The 27,998-nt window shown below is 42.9% G+C and overlaps 1 protein-coding gene across 3 annotated transcripts in view; it reads right to left on the minus strand.

The window, feature by feature from the left end:
- KIAA1217 (KIAA1217 ortholog) overlaps positions 1 to 27,730 on the minus strand; it is a 263,677-nt gene extending 235,947 nt beyond the window's left edge. For 2 of the 3 annotated variants that reach the window (XM_018557958.1, XM_018557957.1), the window contains exons 1-2: positions 27,343 to 27,730; positions 14,491 to 14,771 (exon numbers count right to left, since the gene is read on the minus strand). In XM_018557958.1, coding sequence (XP_018413460.1) covers positions 14,491 to 14,771; positions 27,343 to 27,664 — 603 coding nt within the window. In that variant the 5' untranslated portion in view covers positions 27,665 to 27,730. Of the gene's footprint in view, positions 1 to 14,490; positions 14,772 to 27,342 lie in introns of those variants that run through there. The other variant, XM_018557956.1, reaches the window with a different exon arrangement.
- Positions 27,731 to 27,998: the final 268 nt, after the last annotated feature.

Below are 27,998 nucleotides of genomic sequence, written 5' to 3' on the forward strand. Positions count from 1 at the left end.
GAGAAACAGTGCAGAACAAAGCATGGTAAGCCAGTTTTGTGGAAAGATCAGCTGTGGGGAGACCACATGCAATACTGGTGACTAGTCATTTGCCCTCTGCCTGCCTTTTCTGGGTGCAGCTTTAATGGTTCATTTCCTCTTCTATAGGCTCTAAAAATTTTAAGGTAAAACATATGAAAATGATCAGCATAATTTAAAAACTGTTGCTGATATGTGTTCATAATTTTAAACTTGATTCTAGTTATGGTTGTATATATACACATAATTGCACTCAAAGTAGCACTTCTCTCCTATGTTCATTACATATGCAGGATCTGCTTCTTTCTCAGTACAGTGATTGTGGATTTTTGCTCCACCAGTCTGCTCAGACTAATTGATTTATCTAAGAGGTGGCTTAGATAAAACCAGAATGAATTACATGAAATACAGAATAGTCACTCGAGGGAGAATGTGCAACACTTTGTATGCACAACTATAAAGAAAATATGATTCAGCACACAGGTTGAAAGCCAAATTTAAAAATCTAATTCACAATACAACTCTAAAATGTGAAATAACTCAAAATAAAACACAATTTCCCTTTAAATAAACCAGCTTTGTGAAGTTGTTTCTTTTCATTACATCCAATGGATAACTAAAGATCAGGCAAGGCATGATGCTGTATTCTGTAAAATCCTAACACTTTTAGCTAAAAGCCAACAAAGTCATAATCCTGTGAAAACAAACCATGTTCTGAAATGAGTATTATTCACAGTTCTTCCGAGAACAGTACCCGAGGCTGTAATTTTTGTATTGTTCACATCCTGCTCATTATCAACAGATCACAATGCATCACTCAGCCTCACCTTAAAACCTCAATCTCCGGCCTTCCACATAAAACCAACAAGAGTTTATGTGGAGCACAAAAAAAAAAAAAATCGACAAATCGGCACATAGGCTTATATAACTGTATGAAAGGTTATATAGAGGTAAAAAGTTTATTTTGACCCCTCCACAAGAAAAAAAAATCCTCCTCAGCCTTCTAATTCCCATTGCCACTGAAGCTGATGAAAAAAAGTAGCCCTGGTGGACAGAGCCGGACACCAGTCTCTGGGACACGCCAAACTCACTCTTTGGTGCCCAAAGTAGCACTTTTCAGCTAGGATCTGCTAGCATCCTTATTACATTGAACATGCTTTCGTTTTACTGGTCCTTGCAATAGACTAAAGGACAATTTCCCTGAACTTGTAACATTTTGCAGGACTGCAAGGTGAATGTAGCAAAAAACAGTTCCACTTTAAGACCCCGCTCACACCGGAGCGGTTCGGCCACATGGATCCGCAGACATGAACGATCCCATACATTGCTATGGGGACCATTCATGCGACCGCGCGGCTCCGTGCGATCCGAACTGCCCCTCGCCCACACTGCTCCCTGCACTATTTTTGCCGCGCTGTTAAGTGCGGTTTCCATACAGGTTTCAATGGAACCGCGCTGATCAGCGCAGTTTTGTGGCGTTTTTAATTTCATTTCAGCGTTGAAACGCAATTAAAAGCTCCCAAAACCTCCCTTGCAAGATCAGCGCGGTAACCGCACTGATCCGCAACCGCCCTGGTGTGAATGGGCTCTTTAGCTATGAACATGCAGTGCCCCAATCTATACAGCTATGGAAACGCATGGCACTCCCTGTTTATCTGTGGCATGGGTTAGTTGATACACAAAGTCGTGTCACTGACATGGTTTTGTTCATCAACAACCTCTAGGTCAGGGGTGGGCAAACTTCAGCCCTCCAGCTGTGGTGAAACTACAAATCCATCATGCATCTGTCTCCGCCAGTCATGCCTGTGGCTGTCAGAATCTTTCAATCCCCTTATCGGATACAGTATCTAGTTCCACAACAGCTGGAGGGACGGAGTTCGCCCACCCCTGCTCTAGGAGGTCAACCCTCCTCCGTCCTGGCTAAATGGCAGGACAGGCTAAACGTTAGAAGTACGTCCCCAGAATGTAGCCTCTCCCTGCCCGTTCAAACTGTGCCAATGCAAGCTAAGCTCAGCCGCTGCTGCTGCTAGAGGGAGAGAGCATACTGCCCATCGGCACGGATTGAACAAGACGGGAACAGCTACTAGTGGTGCACATCTGACATCCTGCCCATCCTGCCGCTTAGCCAGGATGAATGAGAGGTCCACCACCGAGAGGTTTTTGCAGACAGGCCAAGCAGGAACAACACATATCCAATAGGAAAGGGATGCTTTTTTAACATCTGAACAGTGCTTTGTAGTTTCCTGGCGTGATGGAAAGCATGGGAGGATTTTTGGGGAAATGTGAAGAAAGCTGAACTAACATTTTAAATATTTGTTTTATCCCCTTGTAAACTCTTACGTATATATTATTATAAAGTAATATTTAAAAAATAATAATAATTTCAAGCAATGCCTTTGTTTGTTTTTGTCTTGGATTTGGTAGAAGCATTATATGTAAGAGTTGAATGCACTGGCCTATTATGAAAGGATGACATCTATTACAATAGTGGCATCTCTGGTAGGGTTGAAAGTGGGAAGTTAGTTTTACTTGTGCGCTGTGCATAGTGCTTACTGGAGTGGAATCTGTATTAATATTATTTTTGTGGTTACATAATGTATTTACAACTGCTTTGTGATCAGTGAAAACAGTGGTGTGGTTGTGGTCATGTGTAAAGACACTGTCATGCTGATTCAGTAAGACGGCAATAAGACCTCATGCACATCTTTTCCATAGGTGAATGCATACTAGATGTTCAACAGCATTCAATCTAGCTGCATTTACATACACAAGAAATATGTGTGTCCAGGAACTGTTTCGCCTGGCTTTATGCAGCAAATGCATGTAAACATGAATATAAATGCATGTAAACATAAGAACATTTAAACACAGGAGAACTTGATTTGGGTCATAAAAGTTAATTCCCAGATCAATTTCTCCCATGTTAAACACAGGAGGCCCATATGTATGAGGCCTAAAAAGGAATGGTGATATGCTAAATTAAGTAATTTGTAACAACCATATTTCTAGACATAACAGCAGCTTAAATGTGCATTGACTGCCTTAGCTATGGGAGACATGTGCATAGAAGGGGAACACCCACTTTTTATGTATTTATTTGTAATATACAGTAAGTATATAAATCACCTCTTGTCAACTGTAGTTTCTCCCCGAAGTCCTGAGGCATTGGTCAATTGGTCTCTACCTTAGTATTTTGAGGTACTGATGATAGGGAAGTCTGAGGTCACTCCCTTAAGATCTTGCAGTTGACCTGTGCCTTGGCATTGGTCATGTGGTCTGTTCTTTGTATTTCAGGGCATTGATAAGGCACAGCGAGACCGTCAGTGGCCGTGCCTAAATAGTTATCGCATGTTACTCCCTGAAGATCCTTTATTTGTACAAGAACTTGGCATTGGTCATATGATTGGGTGCTGGGGCAATTAAAGGAATTAGAGCATAAAGTTTCATATGGTCCCCATTCACCCTCAGAAAATGAGTAAGTAAAAAGTTAGGCCCTCAATTTATAACGGTTTATGGTTGATGGCCACAGATTTGCAGCTGTAAAGGCTGCAAGCTCCCATGAGGATCCAAGCACTCATAGGCATAGGCATAAGCAGTCATAGGTTGCCAACTTACTAATTTGCTGAGTAAGGCATGTGACCTTTGTTCTATTAAAGAAAAACATTACATTTTGAAGTCTTCTATTACCTTAAAAGTACTGCTTGGAAGATAATATAAATGTGATTCAGTGTTAGACAGTAGGTCAACCTTTACAAAGTGGGGTAGGAGGAGGATGACAGTCTCTGGCAATACTTCTTCCTCTTTTGCAGGGGAAGACAGGACTTGCAATGGGTCCTGAATGGTTCCTGGCTTCTCACAGACTGCTGAGAAATCTGTGTATTTCAACTACTGATTCTGAGTTGGTGATCTCCTGAATACCATGTGCTCTGTATGGGGCTGTGCATTTTTGGATAAGTGAAGCAGAGAGAAGTTCCTAGCACAGGAATAGATTTGACATTGGGCACATTAGGCTTGTGCCTATAGGCAGCAGAGGTAAAATGGTGACTTTACCCTGGATGGTTGTCAACCACATTATTAGTTGTCTCATTATCAGTAAAATGCAGCTTATTCTTACAATATTCTAAGCCAGGCTAGGGTTAGAGATAAGCAAAATTAGGAGGTTTCTCTTTAACAATGAACACTTTGGTGACATCTCTCCATTTGGGGAGATGCATTGGAGCCAAAAGGAAAGGAAGATTTAAATGACAAACCTGACAGTGTCTTTACGCATGGCCAAAATCACACCAATGCTTTCACTGATCATAGGAACTGCAAACACATCATGTAACCACAATAATAATAATAATAATATGGATTCCTCTCCAGTTAGCACTATGCACAGCACACAAGTAAAACTAACTTCTCACTTTCAACACTACCAGAGATGCCAATATTTAAAAAGGTTTCACCCCTCCCTAACAGGTCAGTGCATTCCACTTTAAGATACAATGAAGGGGAATTTATCAAAACTGGAGGAGACAAAAACTGGAGCAGCTGTGCATGGCAACCAATCAGCTTATCTGTTTAATTTTCAAATCTTAACTGAACAAACTAAAGAGAGAAGCTGATTGGTTGCCATGCACAGCTACTCCAGATTTTGTCTGCTCCAGTTTTGAAAAATTCCCCCCAACATGTTCTAACACAAAACCAAGACAAAAACAACAGTTTGATTGAATTGAATTGTTCTACCTTTTAAACATGACTTTATAATAATATATAAGTAAGAATTTACAGAAAGAATTAAAAAAAATATATTTAAATGGGTTAGTTCACCTTTCTGCACATTTTCCCCAAAATCCTCCCATGCTTTCCATCACCCCCCAGCACATTGTAAAGCACTATTTAGATGTTTAAAAAGCTTCTCCTTTCCCATTTCAAACCTGTAGGTCCTGCGTGGCCTGCCTGCAAAATCCTTTAGGTGGTCAACATCCAGTACATTAGAAGTGCGTCAGCTGGACGTTAGAAGGGCGTACCCAGCGGCTGATTCTGGACTGTTCAAACTGTTAGGCTGGGGGGTCAACCACCTAGAAATGTTTGCAGGCATGCCGTGCAGGACTAAACAATAAACATATGAACACTGCTTTACAATGTGCTGGAGATGATAGAAAGCATGCTGGAGTTTTTTGGTAAAATGTGCAGAGAGGTGAACTAACCCTTTAAACAACAAGAAATACTATTTAAAGAAAAAAAGAATCTTTTACGTACAAAAGCAGAGTGGTGCAATTGGTTAGGCGCTTTTACCTATATTAAACTTTTGCTACCATTCGCAATCTGCAGCTGAGAATCAGCCATTTCCTTGCCTTCTGTTTAAATTTCTGACTCTGTACAGAGTGGAGAAATATACACAAATGCCTGATCACTGGTGAAAGTTACATTACATTACAGACCTGAGCAAGGACAGGCACCCTTTTATTGATGACATGTCCCCTTTAAAATTTAAATGCAAGTTCCCCAATCCCCCCCACACCACCACCATGTCAAAAATGACCAGGGACAAGATTTTAAATTCTACAGCTGTCCATAGAACACAAACATTTGGCCATTCTTCTTTCATAATGCCCAGAAAAAAAATCAAAGAATAACACAGGCACCGCAAGACTAGAGCCGAACATAAACCTATTTTAATCTCCGAAGACGTTATTTCCCAATAAAAAAGAACTGTTGCTTTTTTCTTTTCGCAGTAAATGACCTTCAATGACTGCCTTGTGGAAACAGACGCTACCTTTGTTTACACACCTCCAATTCAATAGCAAGGCTTAAGTTAACTGTAACACGGGCTGTAAAAGTTGAATTCCGCACCGCATTGTGCATCTAAAAGACGACAGATTTCCCCTCTCAAGTCGTTCGTATTCCTGGAAGCTGCCAAAGTAGCAAATTCAACAGCAACACTTTCCTTCTGCTTAGCAAACAAGATCTCGCATGTTTGCTGGATAAGAATCCACAGAATGCAGTCATGTTAAAGAAAGGATTGGCAGAGCTTGGCATGCATTGGTATGCAATTTACCTGAACGAAGGTGATCAGACATCCAACAGAATTCTTAAGCCATCCAACCTGCCGTCCTGAGCCGGACCATGAACGGAAAGTTTTAATCCTTTTTGCAAAGTCAGGTCCAAACTAGCTGCATCTACCTCCTGTACTCGCTTGAAAACTGCTTGCAGCTTATGAGACTTTTTTTTTTAACGCTGTAACATGTTGGCTTGGCTGCCTTGACATGCTCCTCCGATCATGACATCATAATGTCTCTATGGTTACTTTAACCCCACCTGGCTTTCTGCTTGCAAAAGTTGGAGTCCTAGTGGCCAATGCAAAAAAGTTTTTGTTTTTATCTTCTATTCTCTTTTTTTTTTTTTATAGCATGTAGCCCCTTCCTGACTTGTCAGCACCTCTGTTACACGCACACCGTGAGCATTTCCTTAGTGAAGAGTTCTGATGAGTTTTGCAGAGGGCCACTGGTCTTGAATAGAACAATGGTCTCCCTCGCTATCTGCCCCTCCCTGTCTGACTATGCTGATATCTGCTGAACAGTGCCACTATGTTTTGCTGGCAGCCCGGTGTTGAGATGAGGGCTCTGCTCTTCTGCTCCAGCAGGTTTTTCTCTTTTTTATGCCTTGGGGCTAATTTTCTCGCTGTTTTTATTTTCCCACCATATAGCCAGTGTTATTGTTTCATTGTGTTACTGGGGAAGGTTACCTAACCCTAAAATATATGCTTTTATTACACTATAGCGTTACATAGTTACATAGCCGAACAGGTTTAAAAAAAAGACACATAAGTATGTGGCCACACTGGGTATTGGCGCATTGACAGGCTAAAAATGCATCTGCCTCATTTTTTTCCAATGCAATGTAGTGAACCCAGGGAAGGTGCGTTTGCATAATCTGTGTGCGCACGTTGAGGTACTATTGAAATGAATGGCAATGCACATACACATTGCAACGTGTAACGCATAAATTAACACACATGCAAATTGAACACAATAATGTGATGGGTGCATTTATAAAGAATTTGCAGAGCTATTCACCCTGTGAAATTTCATGTACACTCGTGGTGTGCGACTGAAGGCCAAAACCGGTTATTAGCATATTTTCTTTCCAGCTTGAATGTAATATCAGATAAAAATATACATTCAAGCTGGAAAGAAAAAAAAAGCGCGACAAACGCGCGTTTCCGAGGGCTACCTGGCTGTATCCCAATGGATACGCGCAGCAAATACGCCCCAAAGAAGCTCCTCTACTTCTTTGGGCGTAGGGTGTTTTGTAGCGTGTTCATATGGCCTGTAATATGCCCAGGTGGGAACCATGCCCATAGGAAATAATGGGATTTCGGTGTTTGAGCGTTTTATAGAGCGTAGGAACGCGCTACAAAACGCCCAGGTGTGAACCAGGTCTTAAAGTGAATCTGTTTTAAACTCTTACAATTAAAAAGCCCCACCTAACCTCAGACACCATCTTTATTTGCATAAAAACTTTGTGCCCCTCTCTGATTAATGTAGCATTACATTCTCAAACTATTTTCCAATAATGAATCCAGATGAAACAAATATACAGTACATGGCCCAGCAAAGTTTTACTTTACATTTTTTGCCCAAGTACTTACAGTTATTATGTTTCAGAACAGCTCCAACTCTCTTAGCTCAGCTTCCCTAAACTTCCTGTTCAGTAGACGATCACAAGGGAGATGACAATCTCCAGCAGCTGTCCATCTACTACAGGGGTGGGCAACTCTAGCCCTGCAGCTGTTGTGGAACTCCCATGAGGCATTGCAAGACTGACAGTTACAGGCATGGCTCCCAGAGAAAGAGGCATGTTGAAATGTATAGTTAAAGCCTGACCCACCCCTGATCTACTAGCTTGAAGAAGAGAGGAAGGAGAAGTGGGGAGCAGGGAACGGGGGAGTGTCTTGCCTTGCTGTGCTGTGTGTTTGAGTAGGCTTACTAGCACACACAAGGGTGGCTCCATAGGGCCCTACAATGTAAAGGAGGCACCCTAAAACAGCATATCAGGACCAGTGCTCAGGAAACCAGATGATTCTGCTGGAAACTTAGGGGTCTATTTACAAACCCAGCCGAAGCTATTCACTATAACCCGTACAGCTCCCAAAGGCGGCCGAGCGGCATATGCTTCGGCCGGCCGTACGCCTCACAAATGACAGTTGGGCTGGGCTGGGATCTCACAGCTGGCTCTGCACAGTTGTAATGACAGATCAGCGTCAAATGGGGATGCTGGTCTGTCGTTAAACAATAACAACTCCGCCCAGTTGTTATTCATTGGCCGGCACCTGCTAGAAGACTCTAGCAGGCGCCGGCCAATAGGAAACAGTTGGGGGGAACTAGCTGTCACTGCTAGCTCCTCCCAATTGGTTTGTTTCTTAAATTATTTATTTATTTTTCTTTTTTTTAAAGTCTTTATTTATTTTTCTCAATTTATTATTTATTTAAATTTTTCAACTTTTTTTTCCCCCAACTTTTTTCACTATTTGCTATTCTGCTCGGTACCACTGAGTTACAGAGCAGAATAGACTCGCTCGGCGGCATTCGGCTATTCACTCACTGCCGTTCGGCCCCTATGTGAAAAGGGGCGAACGGCAGCGAGTGAGCTGCCGGAGCTTTGGCTCAACCGATTCAGATGTTGGATCGGCTGAGTCGAAGTCCTTCTGCACTTCGCCTCAGCCGAACATGCAGAGCAAAGTGCAGCTGAAGGCAGCCGATGTACGGCTGATTTCAGCCGATGTACGGCTGATTTCAGCCAGTGTACGGCTGAAATCAGCCGTACTGAGCCGTAGTGAATAGGCAAACATTGTTCAGCTCACTTCACTACGGCTTGGTTATTCACTCGGCTGCCTCCGGCAGCTTAGTGAATAACCCTGTTAAACGTTTAAATATCAAGAAGCAGCATCTATTGTAAGTGATTTAATCAGCATTTAAAATAGCTTCATTGACTTTTGACTTAATATCATTGTAAGGCTCACTATGTTAATGCGAGTTGCCTTTCCCTGACGTTATGACTAACATCCACCAATTGTCATTCCGCTGTCCAATGAGACCACTTCAGTTACCAGTAACAGCACTCTGGTTGGACGGGCGGATGGATTTGCATTTTCAGAACCACAGATAATACTGTTATATAGTAAAATTAAATAATATTATAATAGCATTAGAAAATGTATAAAGATTTGGTTTTCGACCCCTTAGGTTCTGAATAATGGCACAAGTTACTTCATGTCTGCTTGTGACTCGGCTCCTATTACAAAACTATGTGAAAGAGCAAGAATAGCGAGAATTCTCCAAATTGTTCAAATGTATCAGAACTGGACAGGGATTAGAGTTACCGACATAAATAATCCAATCATAAAAAAGTAAATGCAAACATTAAAATTGTATCACCCCCCCTGGTCCCAGTAACAGCATTGAGAACAAAAACAGGAAGAGTTATGAAAGGTGGAGAGAAAAAAGAGAGGACAAGGCAAGAAAATGTGTGTATGTGTGTGTGTGAATGATCCCGCCAGAGGCGTCCGCTACAGCTTAACAAGCAGATGTTGCAGGAGGTGAGCGTGTGGCAGTTAATTGTCTTCTCCGGGGTCACAGGGTTCCAGGGCAGGATTTCCAGCAGACTTCCTGCTCCAGAGCCATCCAGCGGTGATATAAATAGAACAGGGAGCATGTTTGGAATCTGTGGGGACAGCTCCTCTCTTAAAGCTAAACACCAGGCACAAACACTTTTATAGAAATATATTCCTCAATAGTCACAAACAGGGGACATAACTAGAAATCACAGGTCTCCATAGCAAAATTTTGTATGGGGCCCCGTGATTTCTAGTTACGACCCTTGCAGAGCCCACCTGAGATCCCAAACAGCCCACCTAAGAGTGACCCTGCAGAGCCCACCATAGAGTCTCTATGGTGGGCTCTGCCAGGTCTCAGGTGGGCTAGTCACACCACTGTACACCTCTTACCTGTCAGCCCCGATCCGCTGTCAGCGTCCTCCAACGAGGGCCCCGCCTCCTCCACAGTCGCTGGCGGGCCCCGCCTCCTCCTACGCTGCCGAGGCCGGCAGTGGCTGTGAGGAGGAACTTGCCGCTGCACAGATCAAAGCCAATCAAAGCCAGCAGCCTGAAATGCCATCATCAGGGGGACCCCTTTGTTCCTCGTCCTGGCCGGGCCCCCCTGTGCCCCAGGCCCCCGTAGCGGTCACCTGGTGCGGTATATAGTGATAGTTCTGCCACTGGCCACAAAGAATATAAATTGACTTTTGTACGCCCCAGTAGCAGTGATATAATCACTGTGTTGTACATAGAGAGTGCAGAGCTGTAAGAGTGAACCAGCAGGCCCCACCCTCTACAGGCTACCTGCAGGAAAAACAGGAGTGGGCGGAGACAAGACCAGTCACCCTGCACAAGGAGAGAGAGTAGCAGCGACCAGAGAAATACAGAAAGGATACTAAGAGCCAGGTAAGTATACACATGACTTTCATATTTAGACAGTATGACAATATTTGTCTGGCCTGGAAATCGGGCTTTAATAACAACCTTAGTTTTTGGTTTTCTGTAGGATGGGTCTACATTAACCCACAACTTTTTTTTCAACCCAAATTTTCAGTAAAAATTACACTTAAATTAATTTTATTGCACAAAAAACACTATATAATATCCAATTTTTTGTAAAATATAAAAGATGAGGTTGTGCTGAGTGAATAAATACCCAAAATACCAAGCTTAAAAATTGCGTGCTCCTGTGCAACGACGACAAAATACAGTACCCCAAATTGTCTGTAGACAACGGTTTAAAAGCCTGTGCAGGTCATCTGTTTAGAGTTAACCATGAATATTGACCCTAGAATTATTGCTCTCACTGTGGCGCATGCGGTGATACCTAACACGTGCACCTGACGCGTGTTTACGTTAGTATGCGTGACTAACATTTTTGGGGGTATTTTTCCATTTAACTTTATTTTTTTAGAACTTTTTTTTTAGTTTTTCTACTTAACTTCAAAGCTGTCACATAGGGGGCTTTAATGTTATTTGAAATTTTATTTGTTTTTTTTATTTTAAAGTTTGATTTTGGAATGAAATTTCCCAAATGAAAACCACATTCACTGTTAGAATTTCGATAATTCCAGAAAAAAATCCATCCTGCGTCTTTGTTTTTTTTTTATCAGTGTGGTTGAAAATCATTGTTGATTTGACCCCGATAACTATTAGGAAAGCCAAAGGACCTTCCAAAATTTAATTTTTCTAAACTAAGTTCTACTGCTATCTCTCCAATCAGCCGCACGAAACCGAGGTCCATAAAAAATCCAACTTTACTGTTGTAAATTCCATGCAAAGTTCAAAATACACGGTATACGCCACCATAGTATCTCTCCAACTCCTTTCACGCATTTCACCACCTGGGCTTAATCATAGATGTCAAGTTCTACTGGAGTATTTCCAGAATTGATTCAACAGACTTCACAAGCACTGCTTTATACAATAACAGTGTTCAAGAGGGGAAGGTCCTACGGCCACACCCACCAAAAAAGTGCAAAAATTAGAAACACCCAGCAAAAGGGCTGTGGGCTTACTAGAGAAAATAACTTTTAAGGCAAATATAGGACCTTTGGAGACATAATTAAAATGTTTAAAATATCAAAAACTTTATTCAGAATACAAAAAACAATCTATTAAAATGTACATTGGTGCTCAGTCTGACCCTGTACGGTATTGACACCATATACTTTTATATAGGAATGATGAAAACTGTGGCCACAAAAGTCCATAGATGGAATCAACAGATTATCAATGTTGTATGATATCCTCTACGCGATTCGCCACATCTGTGGCTTCCTCAGGAGGAGCATATTCCAACAATGTGAATTGATGTAATCATGTGCATACATATAGCACCAATTGTAATCCAAACAGATTAGACAAACAGGAGCGAAGGGGCTCTACATCCTTGGTTCCTTTCGCCCCCAGGGGGCCACAGGAGGGGGCTTGGCAAGAGGAGAGGATGGCACAGACTATCAAATACTGTAGGTATAACTGGCATCAAAATGTGTGCTGATACTTCCCAACAGAGCAACAAGTAGCAAGTAACAAGGCACTACTAATATGAATAGTTTAAATCAAACCATGTATACATTTCATAATGGTTTCCTGTGCATGATTTATAAACACACCTCTCTAAGCCACCCTGGCCAATTCACATAATAATGAACAAACAATGAATCAAAAAATGTAATCTTTTCAAACAATCTTTTGCTTAAAAATGAAGAAAATATCTTTAAATAGATAATATATAGATATACAGGTGAAACTCGAATAATTAGAATATCGTGTAAAGTTCATTTATTTCACTAATGCAACTTAAAAGGTGAAACTAATATATGAGATAGACTCATTACATGCAAAGCAAGATAATTCAAGCCGTGATTTGTCATAATTGTGATGATTATGGCTTACAGCTCATGAAAACCCCAAGAACCCCAAATCCACAATCTCAGAAAATGAGAATATTACATGCAATCAATAAAACAAGGATTGTACATAGAACAATATCGGACCTCTGAAAAGTACAAGCATGCATATGTACTCAGTACTTGGTTTGGGCCCCTTTTGCAGCAATTACTGCCATTACTTTTGCACGATATTCTAATTATTCGAGTTTCACCTGTATAGAGAAAAAAGTATTTTCCGCTAGAACTGATTGTTATTTTTCAGTTAATTGAAGCAATCTTTCATCACAGTAGATTTCTGAATGATATGATTCTTTTGTTATATCTTTATCCTTACAATGGAATTGTGACGCGTACAGGCTGCATAACAGTGCTAGTTATCAAACTGCAGAATGCCGACACAGATTTAAAGAATTCTGAGCCAATATAATCTTAACCCTTGCAGTGGGGCTGCACCAACACTGCAAGGGTTAAGTGCCCATTTTGCCTAGGGGGCTAAAATAACAGAGATATACTCACCCGAAGCGCAACCTGGCTGGCTCCTAAACAGGTCCCTTCAGCCTTGCTTCCCCTCCGCTCCAGCGGTCTAAGGTCAGTGAGTCATCACGTCCTATACAGCGTATAGGTCATGAAAACGCAGAGGGACATTCCGTCGCTGGAGTGGAGGGGTAAAGAGGCTGGAGGAACCTGTTAGGAGCCAGAAGGGATCGCAGTTCGGGTGAGTATATCTCTGGTATTTTAGCTCCCTAGGCAAAACGAGCACTTAACCCTTGCAGTGCAGAGGTAGCCCCACCGCAAGGGTTAAGATTGTATTTGCCTGGAGTTCTTCTTTAAGATAGATCACTTCTGATTGGTTGTTCTGGGTCAGCAGATATCTGCCTGTCTTCAAACAAGTAGCACCAGTGTCAAGACTCACTATAATCTATTTCCATCGATAACAGCGGCACATACACGGTTCATCTGATTCTGCATAGGTAGGAAGACTTTCCAACAATGGAATTGTTTCAAAGGCAATCAAGATGGGGGGCTTGAGTAGAATTTCGAAAGAGCAAATTGTAGAACTTCAATAGAATAATAAAACTAAAGATCAAGTAACTGAAAATAATTTCCACTAGCAAATCCATTCATTCCGTCTAATGGGTGATTATTTGATTTGCCGGACCAGTGAGCAGGTAAAAAATAGTTTTCTTAATGCATCCGGGGAAGCAGCTCCCTCATAGAGGAACTATAAGAGAGCACAGTCCTCCTTCCCCTTTGGAGTCCTCTGGTTACCCATCGAAATCCAATAGGGATGCTGCTTTTTAGGGGACAAGAATCCCTCACCCTTTATGATACCATTGACCAAGTATACTTCCTTATAAGTCGGGATGCACCGATACCGTTCCTTCAGTATCGAGTACCGATATATTGCTTTCGGTACACGCCGAAAGTGCAGTGCTTCCACTGGCATGGAACCAGGCTATCAGGAAGCTGGGCGGCGGGTAATGACAAGCCACCCGGCTTCCTGATTGGCCATGAAACCGGCTGCCCAGCCAATTAGCATCGAACCGGCTTCCCGGCCAATCAGGAAGCCAGTCGGCGAGTAATGATCCGCCTCCCGGCATCCTGATTGGCTGGGAAGCTGGCTCCATGCAATCAGGAATCCATGCCGACGCCATGCAATAAGGAAGCCGGAAGACAGGTCATTACTCGCCACCCGGCTTCTTGTTTGCCCAGGAAGCCAGCTCTGTGTTCCCCTTTGGTAATGCCGGTCAGAGGAAATCTTCCTCTGACCGTCAGTTCCGGTATCGGGGAAGATACGAGTACTCACCTAAATACTCGGTATCGGTGCATCCCTACTTATAAGAGCAGTTATATGATACAGGGAATATCCCTCTTAGAATTATTTTGTTATAGGGCCCAGATCTTTATATTGATGTCCTGGACATTGTCACATCTTCAACACTAAAGACAGGAAGGGTCCCATACTGTACACTGCAGCTACAAAGTGCAATTTCCTACCTGTTCTCTTAGGCGCTCCTGGTGACCCATTATTGCTGTAGCATGATGAGGGTATTTGTATTTCAGATGCTCTAGGAATGCCTCCCTCTTACGATCCATCTCCGAGGTCTGCATTCCCAAAATTTCTTTTGAACTGCGGGGCCCGCCTACTGTGTGTCTCCGGGGGATGTTCCGTACAGCTTTAGGTGGGATATGACTGTTTCCATTAGACAGGTTCTCATTAGACTGGTGACATTCTGTGTCATCTAATGAGCCGCTGAATGAACTGTTTTTCGTCTGACCTGAAAGATATGTAAAACATAACATTGTATTAGTGGGCAGTATGCAAAGCTTTCCTTTACAGCAGAGGTAGGCAAACTTAGGCCCTCAGCTGTGGCGCAACTACAAATCCCATTAGGCATTGCAAGACTCTGACAGCCACAGGCATGACTCCCAGAGCCAAAGGCATAATCGGATTTGTAGTTTCACCACAGGGGGAAGGCCAGAGTTTTGCTACCCGTGCTTTATATGGTTAGGTAGAAGGCTGCCGGGCAACTTAATAGGAGGAAATCATTGCAATTTACATACTTATTTCTATTGCAGCTTGTGCGTTTTGTTTAGTTTGCTTGTTCCATTCCTGTTCTGTTATGTCCTCAGAATACAGCTAAGTTTTTTTGCAGAGAATTCCCTGTCTCACTCAGAAAAAGCTGTTTTTACATATATTTTCTCTGCAATGTCACTTAGGGGGTTATTCACTAAGCTCCCGAAGTGCTTGGATTATGGTTGGTTGGCAATGTTACAGACTGAGCACTGCCTGAAAATCGAATTAGAACGGCACAGACAGACCTACATCCAAGGGAGAGTAGGCTGTGCCAGTGCTGTGACTGGGGGTCCCTGAGGCCCACTTCCTGCTATATAGTCCCAAGTACCCAGCTGTGAGGAACACACACTTTCACTCTCATCCCAGACTTCACCTCCATAGAAGAGAAGAGGAAACTCCACATTTTATTTGGATGAGGAGCTGATGGTGAAAATAATTGAACAATATGTTATGGACTGAGAGGGACATGAGAAATCATGGACTTATCTCTTCCCTACCTAGTGTTGCCTGATAATAATCCTGGACTAACTTCCTATCCACTTTATATTACCATAGATAGTGTCCTATGACTCATTCCTTCATCCCCCGCCCCTAAATTCAACCCATAATTCAATTGCTTTTGCAAAGCTAAAATGTATTGAGTCCTGCTGCCAATAAAAATTTATTGAGATGAGAGATAGATAGATAGATAGATAGATAGATAGATAGATAGATAGATAGATACAGGGCAGGTGCTACCACTAGGCACAGCCTTGACCACTCCCCCATGGCACCCCCTAAATTACAAAAGCCTATAGCAGGCCGGCTATTGCACCCACCCACTAAGAAGAGGAGGGGAACTGAGAAACAACTTTCTCTCTCAGGTCCACTCCTCTGCTCAGTGGGTGGGGTTTTAATAGCCAGTCTGCTATTGGCTATTTCAAATTAAATTAACCTGTCGCCTGAAAGTAGCTGGTCATGCCTAGGGCGCAAAATAGTCTTGCACTGGCCCTGGATAGACAGACAGAAAGGACAGAAAGCTCTTTTACCGGAGGCTATAGTATTTCTAATTTGAGATTTCCATTAGAAAATTTATCATGGTGACTACATTTTCATCAATGTGCCTGAGAAATGACTATCATTGTTGCATCATAGTAGAGTTACCAACATTTAAAAAAATTATTTATGGAATTTCTTTATCTAGTGAACTTCAGCCAATCCCAGAAGGCAAATAGCTTCAGAAACCACTTATTCCCTTCTGCCTTTCTACTTTAATCCTCCACAGAATGATTATTACTATCTTATCACTATTAATAAAATGATAACTTACTATTATATTAAAATGACTGATCTATGTCTTCATAAATCTCTTTAATAAATCAGTACAGTTATTATTGTATCCTAATATTTGTTTTTGTTAACTTGTTGCTTTTGTGCCTTCCTGCATCTCATTATTTTTGCATGTTACTTTCCGTAACAGACCCCAGCCGGCCGTAAGGAATCCCTGGAATGCGCTGGTAGATTTTAGCTGACGTTTCCTGCAGCGACAATCCTCAGTCTCTTAATTATGTGGAAAATCAAGGAACAGAACAGCCGACTGTGAAGGAAATATCCTAAGGACTTCACAACAGGTCTCTTAGTCGGGCCAGGTGTGAGGATGGCTTTCAAAACAAATTAGTGAACTAAACATGAGAATGTTGTCCATAACTGGAGTGAGCTTGAAGCGGTGATTACTTTACAACACACACAGGGACCATGGGGAACAAAAGTAGCCCCCTTCCAGAAGGAAGGACAGTGTCAGCACCAATTCAGAGATGATTTGAGGATCTACAGCCGAGTGATACACACATAAGATACATTTTTGTTAATAGTTAAGGTACCTGAGTGTATTTTTAAGATTTAACTCCTGAGTTTAGTGTCACTTTCATTGTACCCAGTATTTACTGCCATGTTATATGCTGTTACCCAACACTTGCAACAGTGTTTATTTAAACCATGCACAATTCAAATTCAAGCTCTCCTTGGTGGCAGTAGCTCTCCATGTTGGTCCAAAAGAACAATATTTTGCAGCTTTCAGGTTTGTTTGGTATTAGCTTATTTCCTGAGTGTCACAAATTCCTATTACATACAGTCTGATCAAGGGAGTCGGACTAGACTCTAGCAAACAGCTCAGTTCAAGGATCACTGAGCGGGGAGAAGAGGCTAAAAGCTGTGTTGTTGTTTGTCTTGTGCTGGAGTATAAATATCTAAAATACACACGCATGTACAAAACACACCCTGCGGAGCATTCACTGCATTACTGAACACAGGAGTGATACAGGACCCAGGAATCCTGCATACCTCCGCCTGGGGAGAGCACCGTGTAATGTTCACGTGGATTTTAATAGTTGCTGATGCTGCATCAATGGCATGCATGTTTATTATAGTGAACCTATATGCAAATGTTACAGTCGTCTTTTATTATATTATCATTATACAGGATTAATATAGCATCAACAGTTTGCGCAACACTTTTTAATATAAAAGGAGGCAGCACAGTTACTACACAATTCGAAACAAAAGGGTCAGGAGGGTCCTGCTTGTGAGAGCTTACAATCTAAAAGTTAGGAGCAAGTGATACAAAAGGTAATACCTGGGTAAGGTTGAGCTGATGTGGAAAGTAAAAGTCAGTTTTTAGGTAGAGGAAGGATAGGTTTCCCTGAAGAGATACGTTTTCAGCGATCGCCTAGAGGTGGACAGAGTAGGAGATAGCTGGACAGGTTGGATTAGAGAGTTCCAAACGAAGAGAGAGACTCTGTAAAAGTCCTGGAGGAGATCATGGGAGGAGGTGACCAGGGAGCTAGAGAGCAGGAGGTCTTGGAAGGAGTGCAGGGGACGGTTTGGGTGATATTTTGAGATGAGGTTGGCGATGTAGCTCAGGGAGTAGTTGTGGATGAGTTTCTATGTTGTTGTTAGTATTCTGATTTTTATTTGTTGAGTGAGCGGAGTCCAGTGGAGGGATTGGCAGAGAGGGGTGGCAGACACTGAACAGTTGGTGAGATGAAAGAGTCTGGCAGTAGCATTTATGATAGACTGAAGGGGGATAGCCAAAACATAAAAAAAAAAAGAGTTTTGCATAGAGTGGAAAACTGTTAAAACTTCTGTCTGATTTTTAGCGTGGAAGTTAAGTTTTTAAAAAAACAAAAAAAAACACTGACCAGATTCTGTGTCTCTTCTGTCATAATTTCTCTTCCCTGCTTGCTAGTGTTTGTGCACACCAGTGTACAATACCTGCAAGGTCCTGTGCAGAGACAAAGTAACACCCGTTTGCATGGTAGTTATATCACCCCGGCTCGGCCAATCAAGAGGTCGAAGACTCCGAATATGAAAGAAAACCGGGTGAATATAGAAGTTCCAGGGACTGAGTAGAGTGCTGACGTCACAGCACTGTATGCGGATCGTCTGCAAGGTAAGTCTGCCACTATGTGTTAATATTAGGGCTGGTACTGATTAAAATTTTCGTGTTCGATTAATCACATTTTTTTAAAATCGATTAAACGATTAATTTCAATTAATTATAACGCACATACAGATCCAACTACATTGGCCTATACACATACACCACAGCAAAGAAGTAAAATGAACTAGAATCACACTAATCCAGCACGTTATTAATCTCACGTGCCACACTCAATATGGCCGCCGCTTGAGTGGGGCAACTCAGAATAATAACGTGCTGGATTAGTGTAATCCTAGTCCATTTTATTACTTCATTGCTGTACACATATGTGTATAGGCCAATGCCTTGGCTGGCGCTCGTGCAGAACAAGTTTCTCGGGCAAACCTCTTATTTGTAACGAAACCGGAAGTCAGGCGGTCACAGAACTCGATAAGTTCTCAGTGTCGACTGATTACCGGCCCAAGTGGCTTCGGCTAACGAAGGGAAGGGGGGAGGAGATCCGGTGATGTCACGGACATCGACGTCAGCGGACTACTCCCCCCATAATTTTCCCAGCCCTAGTTAATATCCTGTGAATACTAGCACAATATGGCATACATCTCCTAGGGGCCGAAAAGGTCCAGTTTCTGTTGGCGGTTTACTACTGCTTTAACCCTTTCGCTGCCAAGGACGTACGTCGTACGGAGCTACAAAAGTGCTTCCAGCTGGCCAGCTCAGTACGTCGTACGGACCTGGCATTTACAGTTCTACTATAAGCTGATGGTCGCTTTAGCGACCATCAGCTTATAGTAGAACTGTTCAGCAGACTGTCCCCTTTAGACAGTAAAACAAATAAATACAAAATTATTTTAAAAAAAATGTTTAAAAATTTTTTTTTTTTAAATGTAAAACAAAATAAAAAAAACCAAACTAATAAAAAAAAGCACAACCCCTCCCTCCCCCCACATAACACACACATATTGTGGTGCACACCATGCACATGCGCTGCAGTGCGTTGTTAGAACGCATCGCAGTGCATGATCTTTTTTATTTATTTTTTTTCTTTAAAAAAAAACATTAAATTAACTGTGGCAGCGCATGGCAAAGCTTTGTGACTCATTGCCATGCGTTGTGATACCTTGTGTTGCAATTAAATATACACCTGTATCATTTTATCACAACACAAACACCAAAACAATTTTTTACATAAGTCGATTATTTACAGTTTTGCATACCTTCATTTTTTTACCTTTTCGCAAAAAGGCGCAATTACAAATTTGCTAATATTTGTTATTTATTAACTCAATACAGTTTTATCTTTTAGATTTAGTCAGAAAATTATTTTTTTTGTGCACGGATACTGATTTTGGTGTGTTTTAACAATTGAATTGTGTATTTTTATCGGTTTAATATTAATTTGAGAAACATTTGCGCAATTATCGCAGGGCCTACAAATTTAGTATCACCATCTTTTTATTCTACCGGGCCTGCGCTTTCAGAAAATATATGGTTTGGGGGGTCTTTTACAAACGCTAGCAACGCAGCAGTTGAAAATCAAACCAATAGGAAAAAATTGCAGAAAATTCAAAAATGGCTTGGCCAGCTGATTTGAAAAATGTTCCGGAGGGCTTGGCAGCGAAAGGGTTAATGCTTTGTGTGTTCCTGTTGGGGGATTTGACCACACTTCCATATCATTTTTCTTTTAGCCCAGCTTGCTAATGCATCCTTAGGGGATGTGTCTAGGGCCATCCCTATAATTAGGCAGTCTGAAGCGATCGCCTCAGGTGGCATCTCATTTGGGGGACGGCAGATGGGCGTTCACAGCGTCCCAGGTTGTTAAGAGCTCTTAGCAACCTGTGACGCTATGTCCCTCTTCCCACTCAGCTCAGTGACATAATCAGATGCAAAGGAGCTGACAGGGACGCTCTGCCTGGCGTCTCGCTGAGCTCCTAGCAACCAGTGACATCAGTGAGCTGGGCAGGGCTGGACAGAGAGGTGCTGACTGCACGGCTCTAATACAACTGCCCGTTCAACCTCATCCGTCAACTCGCCCTACACCCCCCATCCCCGAGGAGCACTATCAGCAGCACCCCGCCTCCCTTCCCCCGGCTCTATGGCCTCATGCGGCAGGGATGGATAGGGTAGGGTAGGGATGGCCCTTGGTTTGTCATGGACAGCCTGGGCTTACAGGAAGTGGGTTGAGTGACACTGGGCGTAATTTAACCTGGAACAGGAATGGCGCTGGACCTTGGAGAGGACTTTCTGCAGGAGACAGCACCTGTCAGGAGGTGACCATTGCAGAGACAGTGCTTTTTTATTTCTAACTTGGCTATGGAAATTTACATTTTTTATCATTGATCATCGGGATGCCATAAAAAGTGTTTCCCTTTTTTCACAGAATTGGTTGATGTTTTACTAGACATGCACTGGGATTATTTGATGTGGTCAGTGCAGATGCAGATAATTCAATCAGAGTTCCTCCTTCATACAGGGGTCCTCTGATGCTATTAGTAATAATTATCGCTCCGCGGTCTCCCCAGGAACGCTCTCTCCTGGTTCTGTAGAGCTCACAATTTATTTGTTGTTCTCTTCAGCAGGGATGACTCACCAGCAGACAAGCCAAGCTTCCTGATTCAGACAAAGTCAGTCTTGTTAAAAAATAAACAGCTCCCAGTTCAGCGGATACAGAAGATTATGGTGTATCTTTATTATGAATTTCTATTCTGCAATAATCATGCCTTTGTTGGTTCTGCATTAGAACGTAGACAGAACGCAGCGCTCACATTAATTAAATGCCCGTCCTGTGACCTGACATGTCATTAACAAACCGCCAAAGTTGTTCTCCGCTAACTGTGATCCCCGCCGCCTAAAATCTTCACAATCACCTTCCGCTAATCGCTGAACAAAGAAGATTAAGACATTTCATATTACATTTAGCAGGCACCGCTATCATCTGCACTTACGAGTCGGAAGGGAGCACAAATTCTGCATGTTAAATGCCACTGACACCCAATGCCACTCCACTCAGCAGCGAACACATTTATAGGACTGCTTAAAACTGAACTCAAGACCGATACAGAAGATGCATATTAACTCAGGCCTGTATTCATGAATACAACTTTTTGGGATGCAAGCAGTAGAAGTAGCTGAATTTGACTTGGTATCAGCCTCTTGTAGTGCCTATACAGCAGAGCTCAGTAATGGAGAAGAAGCAGTAAGAGGAGCCAATCAGCTGTACTGCAGTACAAGGAGCAAACCGATAGGAGGATGCATGCCCATTCACAGGGGGGGAGGACAAGACCTGTAAGTGTTACTTAACTGCAGAAGAGACAAATGAGGTCTCCTGTACTGCTACGCAGGACTGTGCTGTGTGGCAGAGATGTGTAAATCTCAGAACTGGATGGATATAATCACAAATCTTTTGGCAGGTTAAGCAGCTTCCTTATTTATTTATTTATGTATTTCATCTGTGTGTTTAACTGTTGAGGTTGAGTTTAGCTTTATAGGTACACTAGACAATTTATCAGCGAAACCCAGAGAGTGCTCCTGCCGAGGGCTTTAGTTTCTCATGCTGGCATTGCTTGAAATGATAGAGGGAATGGTTTAGTCCCAGGTATCCCCGTTCTCTCAGCCCAACTCCAACTAAAATGTTCTTAAGTTTTGGATAGGGTTATAACTTCTGACAAATTTTACTCCTGTTGGGGAGATCTGCCCTCACTTCCTGTCTGGGTAACATTGACATTCCTTTAATGGAGACACAGCAATTAAAACGTGTTAGACTCTTCCTATTCTACTAAAATGGAGCGTTTTAATTGCTGTCCGTGTCCTTCTTGGATATTTCCGCTCTGCTTGTCCTGATGTTGTCGTCCATTCAGGAAGTGAGAAGAAATGTCCCCAAGAAGACCTTGGACAACAATAATATTTCTCAGAGGTTCCCGACCTTCCTCATTCCCAGCGGCTGATATAGGAGCAACAGGACAGCAAAGGAAGGGTAAGTATGTGCTGCTTTGAGGGAGCATTTAAGAGGAACTCTGGTCCAAAAAAATCAAAAATATTATTCACCACTATTGCCATTGTAGTGCCCCCCTGACCCACAGAGGCCTGAGGTGGACCCCCAAAGGGTAGGGAGGGCTGACATTTCACTCTCAGAGATGGATCCTTAGCTGGGTTGTGAGATGTGAACGCTAAATTGAGTGCCAGTCACTTTAAGTGCCTTTTTAAATCCTTTATTATAGAACAGCCAGAACTGGGGGAGAGGGTATAGGGTTTCAGACATCTGTGGGTAGAAACAGACTACAGACTCACCGATTCCTTCAAGCTTCCACAGTGCAGAAAATATTTCAGTAGTGCAGGAATTGACACTGAGCAGTAGAACAACAGCTGAATAGGGATGTGCATGAGATCTTCCCTGGGGGAGACACCAGACTTGGTCCTGAGGTTCATGCTATCTTCTGGCACCTTCAGCAGTCATAGGGCTCCTCTGGTTCTCCTCCCCAGATAGTTCCAGACCACACCTGGGTCCACATGTGGCCTCCTCCAGGCTTGAGACCTAGTCAGATTCTCCAAAACTGTACATGCTACCCCCCAGGTTAAGCCTGGGGGCAGACTGGCTTGAGCACATGGCAATTCCTGAGTATTTATGCATTTCCCCAGCATGCACCACTGAAACTCCTAGTGATTGGCTTGTGAGGCATAGACACTCCTGATGTTCCCCTATTGGCTGCCCCACTTTATGGCAGGGTCACACCCCACTAACAGGTAGGTGCAATCAATATCAGAACACCTAGAATTAACCAGATGATGGCAGACTACAAATCAGCCAGACTGATTACAGTTCCAGCAACACTACATTTCAGTAGCCAGTCCACTTAGGGTGGTAGGGGCTACACCTTTACTGACTCAACATACCTTGGTCTGCACTGTGTGCCTATGTTATGGCAGCCATCTTTGTAGTTGCAAGGATTTGCTTCCTCATGTAAGAGCCTCCAGCAAATGAGCTGCACAGTAATTACATCACCAAGTCTCACTTCATATCTCTGAGATTAGCAGTCAGAGGCAGCAGTGTAGGCTCAGGGGTACCTAGGCACATTCAGATACCAGGAAGTGCACTGCTACATTTCAGGAGGAAATCAAAACAAAGGCACATTTTTAAGAATACTGCTTAGGCACAATTACATTTCTAAATGTCCACTATAACATAGCTAATCGCTATTTGAATTCACTTTCACTTTAAAAGTAAACCTGATGCTTTGTCCTGCATGGACACAAGCTTGCCTCTGTGATGGACTACAATCTCAATACAAATTAGTAAAGTATACATGAGACTGTAGTACATCACAGGAGTGAGCTTGGAGAGGTGGCTACTTTACAACACACACAGGGACCATGGGGAACAAAAGTAGCCACCCTCCAGAAGGAAGGACAGTGTCAGCACCAATTCAGAGATGATTTGAGAATCTACAGCCGAGTGATACACAAATAAGAGACATTTTGTTAATAGTTAAGGTACTTAAATTCATTTTTAAGATTTAACTCCTTAGTGTTACTTTAAAAGGCCAGCAGTAGGAGCCATTTGGGTCTCTATTGCACTGTGCAATGCACTTAGCCAACCCTTGTAAACCTGCATAAAGCGTAGAAGAACAGAGGGATTACCGTATAGGTGTGCTGCTACCCTCTTCCTCCCAATCCATGGTAAAGGTGACTTAACAGAACTTCAGATATACCCCCAGCTGGATGTACACTGCTGTTAGGACATATTAGCTTCCTTCTTGCCTCCATTTAGGCTTTTTATGTTACATCATCCAGATCATTGCACAAGCCCTGAAGAAGGGGGAGTTCTTTCCTGGAAATACGTTGGCTGGAGTTGACATTCTTAACAAATAAATAATTTAAGCAACATTCAAGCAAGAAGAAAGTTTGTACTGGACGCAACTAACCACACACCCAGAAGTTGTTCATCTGTTGAACGATTTGACTGTTGTGACTAGAGAGGTAGCACCCAAGCCCCTAACTTTTACAATCTAATTTTGCAATTACCCCTAGCCCCTTTTAGCCCCCAACTTTTCCAATAAATTAAACTCTGGTGCGGAAAGCGCGCTCAATTCTTTATTCATGTGAAATAATGTCTACTCACATTGGCCCAGTGCATATCAGACAAGATTTCAGGGGGGAAAAGGTGATAAAATGTGCACAAGAAAAATGTTTTTAAGAGTCAGGAAGGACATATTAATTTGGCATATAACTGAGATCCTTAGATAATGAAGTTCCGCTTTAAATCTGTGAAATTAACATCCATGCTGAATAATTGCTGTAAAAAGCCAGTTACAGAATAAGCCTCTTAGACGGTACATTTTTGCTGGAAGTCTATTGTTCAAGCTGTGGCTGTAGACTAAGGCCTCATTCACACTGCCGCGCGTATATACGCGTATTGTACCATATGCAGTATATGCAAATAAATGGCTCCATTCACATAGCTGCGTATGGAGCCGTATATTTGCGTAGCGTAAAAATGCGCAAACAAATGGAACTGAGATACGTCCGGGCAGTGTACTTATGCGTATTTTACGCGCGTACGCGCATATACGCACGTACATGCGTACAGTTCATTAGAATTTCTATTCCGAATGATGCATTCTGGGATTGCATATAATGCATGCATATACACATATACGCACATATACATACGCGCATGTACGCAATATACAATTTTGCTCTTGCGTTGTGTGTGAATGAGGCCTAACACAGAGATGAAAGAAGCAAAGTACAATCACTGTGCTGCAATAATAAACACAGCACTGGTACATAATAAACAATCATGGCTCCATCTATATATATAATGCTAAGCTATGAGCAGAAAGAAGACATTCAAAACACTTATTTGCATAAGGGCTGGTGCAGACTTCGGCGATCCCGGGACGCGAATCCGGGGACCATGCGATCGTGTGCGCGTGCACACAGCGGTTGCCGCACGGCCCTATTGATTTCAATGGGAGTTACATCTACATGGCAATTGCTGAAAAAAGGTACACGTACCTTTTTTGTTGACATGCACCATATGGTTTTTTTAAACCACGATCGTGTGCGATTGCACGGCCAGTATCACAGCGGGATATCGCGCAATCTGCCTGGGGCGACTGGGGTGCCATTAGAAAATAATGGCACCGCCAGTGTCGATCAGCGGTGGTGTGCGATTCCGTGACCGCGTGGGCATCCACGTGGTTTCGTGCACGATTCCTGCGTAATGTTCTTGAGAACACAGACTGATGTGAATGGATAGTATGTAAAAGTGTTTAAATTGACAGCTTTATATAAATGTATGTAATAAATAAAATGAATAAACATCCTGCCATAGGGTGACAACTCTCACTGTATGCAGGAGAGCGTTGTCACCCTGTGCTGCACACTAGTAAAACCACCGCAGGAATGCCCACTGCCTGTAGGAGTGCCGGTCTCTCCTGCAGAGTCGATTGGCTGCTATGTCATAGGATGCAACGTCTGCCCGCAGCTAAGATGCAGAAGAGTGGAAAGGCATAGAGCTGCAGCAACATGCATGGCGCAAGGTATCCGATCTGGAAAAACACAAGTTTAAAGTGACACTAAACTCAGAAGTTAAACCTTAAAAATACATTCAAGTACCTTAAAGTAGTATTAAGGTCTGGGCGTTTTTTACCTTAATGCATTCTCTGCATTAGATCAAAAACAGCACATCACCTTTTTTCTACCCCAGTCTCCCCCACACTTACCCGACAGCTGCGCTAGTCCCCGCCGTCGGTCTCGAATCGATCCTCCGTACCCCGAACTTCCGGGTTACGGGGGAGGATACTGATGGCAGAGGAGCCATAGGCTCCTTCTGCCATCAATCAGGGAGGGAAGGAGCGTGGCCTGCCACTGGGCTGTGTGTCTATGGACGCACACAGCCGCTGCGGGCACACAGCCGCTGCGGGCACAAGCGCGCACAGGTGCCTCCATTAGAACGATGGTGGCACCTGTGCAGGGGGTGGGGGGAAGAGCATGGCGGGGACCCACTAGAAAACGAGGAATGAAGAACTTTTAAAGAAAAAAACAACATCCTACAGCAAAGGAGGGTCTCCTTAAAGAAAAAAATGTGGCTTTAATATAACTTTACATAACAAAAATGTATCTTATGTGTGTATCACTCGGCTGTAGATCCTCAAATCATCTCTGAATTGGTGCTGACACTGTCCTTCCTTCTGGAGGGGGGGCTACTTCTGTTCCCCATGGTCTCTGTGTGTGTTGTAAAGTAGTTACAGCTCCAAGCTCACTCCCGCGATGGGCTACAATCTCAATACAAATTAGTAAACTAAAGCTGAGATTGTGGTCCATCAAGGGAGTGAGCTTGGAGCGGTAACTACTTTACACCACACACAGGGACCATGGGGAACAAAAGTAGCCACCCTCCAGAAAAAAGGGCAGCGTCAGCACCAATTCAGAGATGATTGGAGGATCTACAGCCGAGTGATACACAAATAAGATGCATTTTTGTTAATAGTTAAGGTACTTTAATGTATTTTTAAGATCTAACTCCTGAGTTTAGTTTCACTTTAATGAGAGATTACAAAATATTACAGCAACCCCCTTTATTTACACCTTACCAGCACATTCAGATTTTTTTGTTGTTATTAGGAGTTTACTTATTGATTCCCTTATAATGCATTCTTCTCTAATAACCCCCTGAGGACCTCTTGCCACTAAAAGCTCTTTTATATACTAAACCATCCTGCAGTTTACTCACAGCATCCCTTTCTTGTCGAAACACATACCTGTACAGAGCGGGTTCCAGCACAAGAACGCAGCAAACCCACACAAGGCACACTGATCGCTGCCATTGTGGGACCAGCATAATCCTGTTACTCACCGTTCAACTGGCCGCTGCTCAGAAGAGACGTGAAATGCTCCGACTTCTGGCTTGTGAGCTCCTCCATTGTCTCTAAGCGGCGACCGACGGCTCTTAAGAGAAGTTTAAAAAACAGAAAGGGATGAAAGGAACATGCATTGCAGCCGGCTGTGCTCCGACTCCCGGGGAGAGAAGTGCTCTGGCGAAGGAGCTCGGCTAAACTCTGCCTCTGTTGGTTCGCTTCCAGAGCAGCTCTCTCAGTGAGGGCCCCAACAGGTGACAGGCTTCCACCACGCGGGTATAGGCAGGGTCTGCATGCTTTCCAGTACTGCCCGCTCCACATATAGCTACAATTACAGCTGCATTACAGAGGACAGAACTGCAGCGAATTCAAATAAAAAGCCTTGTTAACTCTTCAGTGACCTTGACTCACATAGGGGGGCTGTGTGTATCATAGTACCTACTCCAAACAAAGTGAAGAAAGGTGAAAAAGTCATCAGGACTGACGTATAAAATGCTTCCCAGATCACTTTTTCCTGTGCTTAGATGTTCCCGCCTAAAGCTGCGTTTAGACGCGTTTACAGTTTCTAATCGGATCCTGGACGCACCGCTATATTCTCCGCTGAACCAAATGCAGGTAAACGGAAAGTCTGAATGACACCATTGAAAATCAATCA

Source organism: Nanorana parkeri, unplaced genomic scaffold (assembly GCF_000935625.1).
Source record: "Nanorana parkeri isolate BGI_ZX_2015 unplaced genomic scaffold, ASM93562v1 scaffold313, whole genome shotgun sequence".
Taxonomy (NCBI): Eukaryota; Metazoa; Chordata; class Amphibia; order Anura; family Dicroglossidae; genus Nanorana; species Nanorana parkeri.